Genomic DNA, 12,893 nt, shown 5'->3' with positions numbered 1-12,893 from the left:
AAGGGAACCAATATACTGAATGTTATCATTGCAGGTATTACCATATACAGTAAACATACCAGTATATTTTTGCTATAGTAGGCCTTTGAATTAAATATCACCACCAGTACAGCAATACAGAAGTTGTATAGTACACATTGCCTTACAATAAAAGAATTAAGTAACCGATTCATTCTCATCCTACTCTTTGAAAAGGAGAGGTCACAAAAAGTCTTTGACCCTCGCTGCACTCTACCTGGCTTTACTCACCTAGTAAGTTATTCTCTTTTCAAGGCACAATTGTCAAAGCAGCATGAAATCTAAGATAAATGACAGACAAGGTGTTATATGCTTGACTGCCTTTTGATCTCATATATGATGGTCATTTTTCATGTCCCTTTGACCTATAGCCTGAAGGATGTCTATAACAGGATCAGTCATTACGGTCAGATAGTCACAGACATGACAAGTCCTATACATCTTCTACTGTGCCCAGGAGGAAAGTCTTTTAACATAACTTCCCTGTGCCGGCTCAACACTTGTCCCTTCCATTTATGCATGCCCCGGCTAACTAGACAAACAGGTTTAATTTTTTTTGTACAATTTAGTAAGGATGAAACTTAATTAGGTGAAGGTACTTTGTTCTAAAGCTTTTCAGCTAAGCCAACAAAATCAAATACAAATGAAAAAGTAAAATTAAATATAAAAAATACTTGGTAAGTTTTAGCTTGGCAATGTATTTTGATTGCGATGACGAGTGATTAGGAGCACTCAGATATACACATTTCCAAAAACAATTGGATATTGCAAGGGTTTATCTTGCTCTCCACATAAAATTATTAAAATTCCATGAATGTTTATGCCTGTTAAAGTCCTTTTCTGGGGAATATTCTGTTGCTGATAAAAATTCTTGGTTAACATTGTGGTTAACATTGACCCCTGAAAACCTGCAGATAACAATTGTACATGTGCATCAGGCAGGTGTCTGCCTCCATTACTTACACCCCTTTTCCACCCTCCATTGTAATGAATGTGGATAACCACCTGGACACATGGTTATCCATGGCTGAACCATGCAAGTCACTTTTTTTGATAACCGAACGGCTCTCTAATGACTTATATGACTACTGGACCATATGAGGTCGGTTAGGAAAGGATGGCAGATAAACACGTAGATGTTAACGACTAAATGTAAACCAAATCCTACAATGTATTCAGGTGTACAAGGACTGTAACAATAATAAATATTAAGAAGTTCTTGAAATCAGTGTGAGATTAGCCAACATTTGTTAGCAGTCATTTGCCTTCAGTAACTATTGCTGTTTTGTAATAGGTTGTTTATGGCCAAACATGTTTTCTTGTTCCCAAAAGGCCACATTCACTCAGCATCTAAATTGTGCCTGCTATAGCTTTGAATAAATTGACTAATTCCAGAGTTGCAGTAATATGTCTACTACCCCAGAATCATCAGTTTTACTGCCATGTGTGTCTATGGTATATGTAACACCACTTGTAAGTTTTTTACATGCTTGATATTCCTTGTTTGAATTTTAATATTTTCACAGAAAATTGCCACTAAACACATACTGCAGATTTTATATTAAAGATATAAGGAATTGCAGCCCATTCCTATAATATCAGATAGGTAGAATTTAACATATTCAAATCTAGCATGCTTTTTTTTTTAATACTGGTAGCCTGAGAACCCATAAAAGAGATTCTTGGACCTAATGCTACATTCAGATCCGCAAGTGAGCAATTCTGTTACTGATTAGGGACATTTAGTAAAAATAACCAACTCTGTCTAAACCTAAAAGGGAGAAGAATTAAAAGGTAAGACTTACAATGTGACCACTGATCTCTTTACAGCAACAATCTGCTTCTTATATTGGGCAATATTTGAATTTGGATAGCAAGGTAGGAACAAGAAAACCATATTGCATCACTGCCATTAAGAGCTCTACAAATAGCAATGGCAGATTCAAAATTCCTTTTGAAGGCAAGCTTCCATGTCATTGCTATAGTGCAATATAAGAAAGGCATTACATACCAATGAAATTGAATGGTCTCTATACCTAATAAAGAATAAATTCATGATAATCTGTTATAAATGTCAGAGTTAAATAAAAAAATTAAGAAACTTGTTAAAACATACCCCATATGTGTAAATGTGATATTTAGTTTGTAACATGCCACTTCATGTATTTTAAAACGGCATTTTAAATTAGTTAATTGAAAAAAAATGGCTGAACGTTACTTTTAGGGCCTGTGTTGTTGGGGTCTCGGCTTGTGACTATTGCATCAGTTTGAGATGCTTATTTAGAAATTATTGGTGCATTCTGCCTAGAGCTCGCCTCCCAATCCACTGTATTCCACCTGGAGCTCGACTCCCAATCCCCTGTATTCCGCCTGGAGCTCGCCTTCCAATCCCCTGTGTTCCGCCTAGAGCTTGCCTCCCAATTTCCTGCATTCCGCCTGGAACTCGCCTCCCTATTCCCTGCATTCCGCCTGGAGCTCGCCTCCCTATCTCCCAAAATTCTGCCTGGAGCTTGCTTTCCTTAACCCCAAAATTCCACCTGGAGCTCACCTCCCTATCCCCCGCATTCCCCCTGGAGCTCACCTCCCTATCCCCAGCAACACGCCTGGAGCTCGCCTCCCTATCCCCAGCAACACGCCTGGAGCTCCCCTCCCTATCCCCCGCATTCCTCCTGGAGCTTGCCTCCCTATCCTCCGCATTCTGCCTGGAGCTCACCTCCCTATCCCCAGCATTCCCCCTGGAGCTCACCTCCCTATCCCCCGCATTCCTCCTGGAGCTTGCCTCCTTATCCCCTGCATTCTGCCTGGAGTTCCCCTCCCTATCCCCCTCATTCTGCCTGGAGCTCGCCTCGCCATCCCCTGCAACCTACATGGAGCTCGCCTCCCTATCCCCTGCATTCCGCCTGGGGCTCGTCTCCCTATCCCCTGCATTCTACCTGGGGCTTGCCTCCCTATCCCCTGCATTCCACCAGGAGCTCGCCTCCCTATCTCCCAAAATTCTGCCTGGAGCTCGCTTTCCTTAACCCCAAAATTCCACCTGGAGCTCACCTCCCTATCCCCCGCATTCCCCCTGGAGCTCACCTCCCTATCCCCAGCAACACCCCTGGAGCTCGCCTCCCTATCCCCCGGCAACATGCCTGGAGCTCCCCTGCCTATCCCCCGCATTCCTCCTGGAGCTCGCCTCCCTATGCTCCGCATTCTGCCTGGAGCTCACCTCCCTATCCCCCGCATTCCTCCTGGAGCTTGCCTCCTTATCCCCCGCATTCTGCCTGGAGTTCCCCTCCCTATCCCCCTCATTCTGCCTGGAGCTCGCCTCGCCATCCCCTGCAACCTACATGGAGCTCGCCTCCCTATCCCCTGCATTCCGCCTGGGGCTCGTCTCCCTATCCCCTGCATTCTACCTGGGGCTCGCCTCCCTATCCCCTGCATTCTACCTGGGGCTCGCCTCCCTATCCCCTGCATTCCACCAGGAGCTCACCTCCCCATCTCATGCTTAAAGCCAGGGGTGTCAAACTCAAATACACAGAGGGCCGAAATTAAAAACATAGACCAAGTTGTGGGCCAAACTTGAAATTTATTGAAAAAAAACAATCACAATAAGAAGAAACAAGAACACATGAGAAGAGCATGCAGTAATATGCAGTGGATTTATCAAAATTATATAGATCAATCCACTGCATATTCCTGCATGCTCTTCTCATGTGTTCTTGTTTCTTCTTATTGAGAGTAATTGTTTTACTTTGCCAGAGAATGCAATGTGAAACCAAATGAATTGCTGCATTCATTTGGTTTCACATTGCATTCTCTGGCACAGTAAAACAATTATTATAGCAACAGCTCTATGATAATTCCTGATAATAATAATCCTGATAATTCCTGATTATTGAGCTTACCTGTCAGTATAAACTCTACGGGGTTCACGCATAGCCTGCTGTTCAATAGACACAAGGGATGCTGCTACTACAATTCCCAGCATTATTTGTGTCTATATGCCACGCATAGGCAGAGAGGCCGCTGTTCTATAGACATGAGCGATGCCGGAAATTGTAGTAGCGACATTGTACTTGTGTCTATGGAACAGCAGTTTATTATAAATTGCAGCTGGCCGCCGTTAGTAGGGATTGCAGTAGCAGCAGGCCAGCTGCAATTCCTATTAGGTATTCTTTTGGGGGCCAGAAAAAAAAAGAAGACATGCCTGGCCAGATTTGGCCCATGGGCCAGAGTTTGACACCCCTGCTTTAAGCCAACAAAATCCCAATAACACAGGCAATCGTGGTGTCACCCCAAACAACCCTTTGAAACACAACTACATTTTTAGGTTTACACTTCATATGTACTTTTTCTGTCATGCAACATTTATTTATACTAGGAAAGGCTGGAACAAATTATTTCAAATAATGTGAGAATATATAAAAATCAATGCCATGTTTTATACCTGGAGACTACTTGTGACAATTACTACAAATCCCCAGGAGAGGCCTGTAGACTAGATGAAAACTTTTTAAATGGTGCAGGTTAATGAAGGTCCGATCATCACATAGCTCTCTTCAGAAACAGTAACCCCATCCTGTGAACCACAATCAATTCATGCCTGCAGGACCTGCATTTAATACCCATTAATGAGCCTAGAAACACACAAATCATATAAATTGATATTGACCTATATTTGTGAGGTTTCTGTTTCCAAATTGTGTTCTCTACAACACAAGGTCACCATAGAGATCAGCAGTGGTTTATGGTGCTGTCACTGCAGCCCGGGAGCATTACATGGTAATTACACTGGTGTATTCCTTTATCAACACTATAATAAGGATCTTTATCTAATCTCTGGTCAGTACGAAGCATCTGAAAATAGATGCAGGCTGTTCTATGCAATAATGTTTTATGTTTTTATGTTTAATGTAGTATACATATTTATATATGGGGGGAAATCTATCAATTTTTGTCAACATATTACACCTCTATTCTAAGGTATGATCAGTCTCCCCCTTTGCTAAATGCCTAATACATTCATAATATTTAAATCTCATATGTTTGAATATTGTAATTAGGATTCACAAGTAGAAACCATGTAACATATTATATATATGATATATATATATATATATATATATACACTGTACTCTACCAGTACAAATGTGAATCTTGTGATACAATGTAAACAATGTCTGTGTGTACATATAAGCAATGCAATACTTCTTTCGCCATCTACATGGCAGCCAAAGGGGCTGAGCTGCTGAACATAACTCCAGGGAAAGTAATGTGATATTACTGAGCTCCACAATGTGTGTAATTTTGGTTGACGAAGTGATCCATTCACACACCTAATTACAAGTTACAGAGGGAAAGAACAAATAAAAGAATTTTGCCTTGGGTTCATTAACAAAGACATCATGCTTATTTTTACCTAAACCACAAAAAGACAACAGCTTATACTGGATTTACACACAAGGCCAAGATCATCCCTATAACCATATACACACACACAAAGTAAAAGTGACTATTTCTAAGGTTCCAATGTGTTGAGAATTACAATTTCAAGTTAAATTGTAATACATGACAATAAGTTGGTTTGTCTATATGTTTTGTAAATGTCAAAATAATATAGAGTATTACTTAATTTGTGTAATGAGGACAACACACAAATCACCCCTGCCCCTGTTTTCATATTCCTGATGCTTTTGCCGAGTATGTAAAGTTAAACCAAACTTTTTTTTACCAACAGTGTTTAAAGTTTACGTCCCGTTGCAAAAGGCCACAGAGTCTGGACAGTCAATTATCTTAGGAGGCAAAAATAATTACTCAGTCGTGACATTCTAACCAAATGTACAATTACTTTGTAAAATTACACCGTGGTAACATGTCATTTGATCTAATTGTTGCATATTAAAAAAAAACTGTTTCGAAGGTACAGATTCAAATTAAGATGACGTCTTAAGAGATCTTCCATCTCTTTAATATTTTAAACCTAAGATTGTCCCAAAGTGTGTTTACATCAAGATTGTCAATCAACAGGTGGTCCATATTTTATTAATAAATGTCATCCCTCTTAGATGTACATATTGCCAGGAGTGCTGCTTTTTTTCAAGCAGCTTGCAGCCCTTTAGCTAATGTTACCAAACATGTAACAGTTGGAGAGCACTGACTGATAGGAAACCTGCAGAAAATGCAATGCAGATGGCTAAACAAACACAATGACATACAATCAGAACAGCTGGCCACAAGTGCCATTGAAGGTAAGACCTCACATTCTTCAGGACTATGCTGTCCCTATACCCTCCAGTATGGAGCGGTCATACGTCACAAGCTGACAAAGAATGAATGAAGCCAGTGAATAATAATAAAAAAAAATACATCTCAGACAAAACACATTACTGCAAAGTAATTACAATAAATCTCAGCTTCAGGTCTATGCATTCCCCTTGGAATGCATAAATAGTTAACAATGTCAGCGTCAGAAGGTGTAACCACAGAACTGCCACACATAGAAGATTGTGACATGAAAAATTCAATGATCTATTTCAACAATTCAATCAATTTTCAGATACTGTAGTTATTCATAAATCAGCTGTACAACTGATAACCAAGCTTATGGGGATGTTTCACTTTCTTAATAAAATAAATTCCCTTCTGTATAGGAAACAGCAGAGGGATATCCTCCACATGAGGAAATCTGACGTGATTGCGACCCCAATTCACATTACGCTAAAGACTAAACAATGTGCAAACAGTCTGAGACAAACAAGGGATCAATCATCTCAAGTACTGAGACAGTTTACATCACCATCCTGATACAAGCCTGCTTGGGGACTGGAGAAAACATTTCACAGGGAGGGAATGATGCATTGAATGAGCATTGTGCCAGCAGGTAAAACATTATTACTAGGACTGTGCCACCCTATGCATTCCCATGGACATTCAGCATGTAGGTGTGCTGTGCTTTCATCTCTATAGGTGTTATAACCCTGTCATTGTGTAAAGTGGGTCATTATTCCTACTTACCAGTCATCTACAGATGCTAACAAGGACAGAATGTCTGATTATGTGCAATCACTAAACTGCAGCTGCTAATTCTTCATAATAAACATGTCTGGGTATCTATGGATGTCAAATGCACTGAAGGTTAATTAATAATAATAAAAAAAACAGCAGCAAATCTTTTTGCACAAAACAGTCATACCAGCCACAGTCTTATTTGGATTTATTCCAGAATTCATTCATGGTGTTAATTATACTTTACACCCTTTGAGTGATTTAGGTTATCTGGACCCACCTGTGCACATTGCATATACTAGAACAACCTAAGCCTCTGGCTTTCCAGCAGAACTGAAAATCCCAGCATAACAAATATTGGCTGAATTGGCTTGCTTTGACTTGTAGTTCCAAGTCACATTTTAGCAAGGCTTTTGTGGCAAGAGTTTTTTTTTAAATAACAAGTAGAAAAAAATCTAAAACACAAGTCTGTACTCTTTCATATGTGTGCTGTCAACAAGTATTTGGCTGTCTATATGTCTCTACCTTTGTATGTCAGCAGCAAACATTATATAACATCCCTGCCAGAGACAATCAAATACATTTAAATAGCAGATACTATTGCAAAAAAAATTAAACATATTCTCCAGTCATTATCCTAAACCTTTGGTACATGCTTTGGAGCAGCACTTAAGTTCAGTACCTTGTCAGTAATTATTATTATTACCTGTAGAGCAGTCAGAGGGGAATCAAAGCTGCAATGATAATCTTATCACACACCATGCCTCATATAGAGCTTACACTAACCTCAATTACCCCAAAATTCCCAAAACCACTCAACATGCTGCTAGTAATCCCAAAGCAGATTGCTGCCTCCCCTCCTTTCTCCCCCAAAAAGTGCTGCACCAATGACAGAAGTGTGTGCTGCTGGTCAGCTTCACCCCCTCCACCCTCCTGCACTCACCAGAATGAAAGAGATCAGAGCAGAACACCAAGGTAGAAGGGAAAAGCAAGATCTTCAATGAAAGTGTCCAAAAATCCATTCCCCTTGCTGGGTGCAGCTGGAAATGTGAGTGCTGGAGAGTGACAGGCAGAGCCAGGATTCCCCTAGATGGAGCAGGTTGCTAATTTGCTCAGATCCTGAGAGGGACTGGCTCAGCTCCGGGGGATGCCTTTTATTTTTGGTTGTTGTTACGGATTGAAGAGAGAAACAGATATTGTAGGATAAGGCAAAGGGGAACCCTACAGACGCTTCACAGCAACTGCAAGTTTACAATCCAGGGACTGGGATCCTATTACCAGCATCATGTGACAGGATACATGCAACACACACATGCCTTCTCTGCTCACACACTTCTCTGGTGATCTGACCTAAAGAAACTCATCAATGTTTATGGACAGGCAGAGGAGCAAACATCACAAGTGTGCATTAGGAAATCAAAACTGACATAAGGTGACTGATCAACCCAATGATCACCCTCTACAAGGAAATATTTATAGTATTTGTCCAACTTCCAAGAAAAAATAATACACACATACATATATAAATACGTCTTATAAATATATATATATCTTAAAATAATATAATAATAATATTATATATTATCCCAGATATTATTATCCCAGATATGCTGTGCAAAGAAGGCTGTCTATCTGTGCCAAGAGAAGGCGTCTATCTGCTAAAAACAACAGCTTCCACCTTGTCCTTAAGTGAAAAGTTAAGATCTAAATTTTTTCCAAAATATGCATAGGAGTACATGTGCTTTCATTTAAAATGCATTATCAATAAAGATTGTCATTAAAAAAAATGTAGATTTCTGTTTTTTATAACATGCAGCTTTTTATATAGTTTCACTACATCTGTGCAATAAAAAATAATACTACTTTAACATACGACAACAGCCAACTAAAAAATAAAAACAAGGAGCTTTTCGCTGTAATATTCACCTATAGTACAAATTTATTCCCTGCAGTACTTCCTCTTAACCACCAGATGCCCTCAGTCTGAAGTCCAAAATCACTCATCCTGCTCCCTCTAGACCAGCGGTCCCCAACCTTTTTGGCCCCAGGGACCGGTTTCACGGAAGAGAGAAAAGAGAGAAAAGAGAGAGCACAGAGAGAAAAGAGAAGACATACTCTGGCGTCTTCTCTTTTCTCTCTGTGCACCTCTGCTGCTTCAAAGCGATCACATGACATCTGACAGCCAATCGAGCTGCATGTCATGTGCTCGCATTGCTTGTACACAGACTACTGTGTACAATATATATATATATATTTGAAACATTAATAGATTTTGATACATTTGTATACAGTAATATATTTTGTTTAACTGTACAATGGTTCTGGAAACAATAATATTATGTTAATCATGAGCACTTGTTATAAACAGTGCAAGAAGCAAACTGCAGTACCCCACACACAGTAACAAAGCAATTTATAAGAATTCAGCTTAGCACAATACAGACTGTAATTGGTTATACCAAGGGCACTGCTGCACTTTGGTTAAGTTCAAAATGAAAGGTTTTTTTAAAACACTAGCAGAAACTACAAAATGTTAGTGCCTATTTGTTTGTGTTTTTATTGGTTTAGAAGGGGTGTGTAAGCATTCTCCAAAGATTTATTAAGGTCTTGTTTGTTTATTTATTTTGAAAAGAAATAATTAGGATCAGGTTCACAACAGCATCTAAATCATGCATATAAATTATGCAAACCCTTAAAGAACCAATGTCTGCAATGCAACGCTTCTGGTTGTGAAAGAACCAGCATCTGCACATTTGACACCTGGTTACTACGGTAGTACCCCTTACTGCCACCTCCTATACCACCCTTTACTAAGGGTCTACTTCATGGAGGTAGTGGTTCCTTATGTGAGGAAGTGGGAAATGCACTGTAATTTAGCATGAAACAGACTATTCAAAAGGAAAAAAAAATATTTTGCCTCATTTTAATACCTAACTCTTTATACTCTAACACTTAGCTCTGCGCCACCCCATCTTCCTTCTTCGCCCTGGCACAGATTGGACATCACCATCTTCTTCCAGGTTCTCCTTCCTGATCTCACATTGCACATTCACGAGATCAGGTGACGTACTTCTGGAAAAATGTAAAATGCCGGTTTCACACTTTTTTTTATAGTAGAAAAAAGCCCCTTCTGCCATGCTCATCTCAGGTCTTGCACAAAAGGAGCAGCCTCCTGGTATATGTGACAATTTTATCCCAGGAGGCTGTGGGCTTCTGATTCAGTCTATATACAGCCATGGCAGTAAAGACAGAAGAGGAGGAGCTTTACCTTTTTTGTAAAAAAATGTATTTTTTTTCACCTTAAATATAAGGGTTGTCTACCCTTTTATGTAAGGTAAAAACTTTAATTTAGGTCTGCTTTAAGGAACATTTAGGAGGCACTGTCATTACTAGAACTGAGGTGTTTGGTAAGCATTGGCTGCTAAGCATTGGTCGTGAGATTTTAAATGTGTACTTGAACAATCACTTATGCTACAAAGCAGAGCTTGGCATTGCCAAGCATTAGGACAGTGGTCCTCAACCTTTTGAGGCTCACAGACCACCAAATGCATGGACTCCGGACCGTGCATGGGGTTCCACACAAAAAGGAAGAAACTTTCCCCATAGTGACGTCACGGTGCCAGAACCCACTGTCCCATTGCAGGTCTGAGCCTGAGATGGTTGAGTGAGACACAACACGCCAACTGACCTGAGCCTGCGATCCATACGTGGGACATGGTCTGCGGCTCTGGCCAGTGCACACCCCCCCCAGCCCGGTCCTTCTCCTGACCCAGCTGGTGTGTGCACCAGCCAGAAAATGTCAGACGGCTGGGGGGTAGGGACCCCTGCATTAGGAAAGCTCTAATAATGTGAAACAAGTTCTTTATGTCTCTGTGATTGAAGCATGTGGTTTTGCACCTTTGATTGGCTTTTCGGATAAGACTGGTGGCTAGGTTGGTGTATCATTTGTCTTCTGAACTGGTGATCTTGGTGGTTTCCAACTAAGAAAACTAAATATTGTCTTTGGGTTGGTGTTCTAATTGCTATCTAAAATTCTGTACAAGCTGAACAAACTAGTATAAATGCAATTAGGCTATATGATAAGGATATCACAATCCCTACAATAATGATTGAACAATCCTTTGATTGTATTACGTCACTGTAAAACACTGTGGGATATTTTATATAAATTTAGTATTTATTCTGTAAGTAAGCTTGTATCCCCAGAAACAGATTATAAACCCCAAATACTGGACTAGATTTATCATTAGAAGGAGGGACCTGTGACTATTGACCCAATGGTGGAAAACTGATTCTATCCAAAGGCATGAGAGTGATTTAGTATAGAAATAAAAGCTGGTCATATGAAATAAATCTCTAATATTTGGTCTTGATCCGATAGCAGAACTATGGTTCACTAAAATGATCATTTAGAACAAGATTTGTCTGACTGCCTGCTCTCCTGTGAACTACTGGCTGGTCACATTTCCTGCTACATATTGATATAATAAATGCTTGGTATAGCAGAAACTTGGAATAATAATATATATATATATATATATATATATTACAATAAAGAAAGATTATATTAAAATAGATAATTATCTAACCGTATCCGTTATCATACACAGTCGGGTCCTTTACCATGAATGAATGTGGTAAGTAGTCTCAAAATCATGACATTCCTCCCAGACTTAAGCTGCGTACACACTTCCAATTTTTATCGTTGGAAATGAACGACGAACAATCGATTGGGCAAAAATCGTTTGTAAAAAAAGTAACCAACGACGCCGACGAACGAGGATAGTCGTTGGAAATGAACGACCGGACCGGCGGATCGGATTGGACGACGATCGTTGACCATCTATCGTGTGTACGGTCGTTCATTGATCGTCCATGGTCTGAGCATGCGCGGTGAACGAACGTTCGCTCACTTCCTGTGGTGCATGTCACTTCCTGTTTCGTTCAAACGATCGCATCTATAGTGTGTACAATATCTGCGAACGATTGTGTCATTATCTGTATGTACAGGATCGGTGCTTTACGATCGTTCGCAGATATCGTGCAGGATCGTTCGTCGTTCGTTTACCAACTATAATAATTGGAAGTGTGTACGTAGCTTTAGATGTTGAATGAATGCAGCACCCGTGGAGAGGTAACCATTGAGAGATTTCAACAAGTCTAAAAATGCATGCAGATATGAGGACCTCAGTCTCTTACAAGTGCATTTTTTTGTCTGGCTATTAACTCCTACATAGCTTAATTATCATGGGCAGTGAATTAATAAGTTCTATGCCTTGTATATCTGTGCCCAGAGTGACCATTTCAAGACTATAGTTAGATTTGTACTTATTGAGCCATAGATAACAATTAGACAATAATTCTGTTATATAATTCTGTCCTATGGTGCAATCACATGGTAAAACAAACTTGTAATTGGTCCATTGTATTTTTAATAGCATATTACAACATTGTGGTTGTAAAGCACACTTCTGGTCAGATTAGTCTATATAAACATTTGCCAACACCTGGTTTTATATATCTAACTGGAGACTAAAATGAATTTATACCAGGCATGGGCAACTACGGCCCACGAGCCATATATATGGCCCAATGGGGATGTTTCTCCAGCCCTTTGGATGTTCCGCAACTCTTGCCGGTGCCACCCCGAGCAGGGTCAGGAGAAGGACCCCGCCGGGGGGGGGGGCACACTGGCCAGAACAACGAAACATGTCCCCCGGATCGGAGCCTGTGATGGGAGAGTGGGCGGGTTGTGTGCAGTGACAGAGCCCACCCACTCTCCCATTGCAAGCTCAGATCTGCGATGGGAGAGTTGGCGGGGTTATGCCATCATGACGTCACATTCAGGGGAGTCATGATGGCATAACCTCACCCACTCTACCATC

The 12,893-nt window shown here is 40.3% G+C and overlaps 1 protein-coding gene across 2 annotated transcripts in view; it reads right to left on the bottom strand.

Moving 5' to 3' along the window:
- The window catches only part of KREMEN1 (kringle containing transmembrane protein 1), a 98,143-nt gene extending 89,959 nt beyond the window's left edge, over positions 1–8,184 (bottom strand). The window contains exon 1 of one of the 2 annotated variants that reach the window (XM_072415971.1): positions 7,952–8,184. In XM_072415971.1, coding sequence (XP_072272072.1) covers positions 7,952–8,030 — 79 coding nt within the window. In that variant the 5' untranslated portion in view covers positions 8,031–8,184. The remainder of the gene's footprint in view (positions 1–7,951) is intronic. The other variant, XM_072415973.1, reaches the window with a different exon arrangement.
- Positions 8,185–12,893: the final 4,709 nt, after the last annotated feature.

Source organism: Pyxicephalus adspersus, chromosome 6, assembly GCF_032062135.1.
Source record: "Pyxicephalus adspersus chromosome 6, UCB_Pads_2.0, whole genome shotgun sequence".
NCBI classification, from domain to species: Eukaryota; Metazoa; Chordata; class Amphibia; order Anura; family Pyxicephalidae; genus Pyxicephalus; species Pyxicephalus adspersus.
This window is presented reverse-complemented; position numbering and strand designations above follow the sequence as displayed.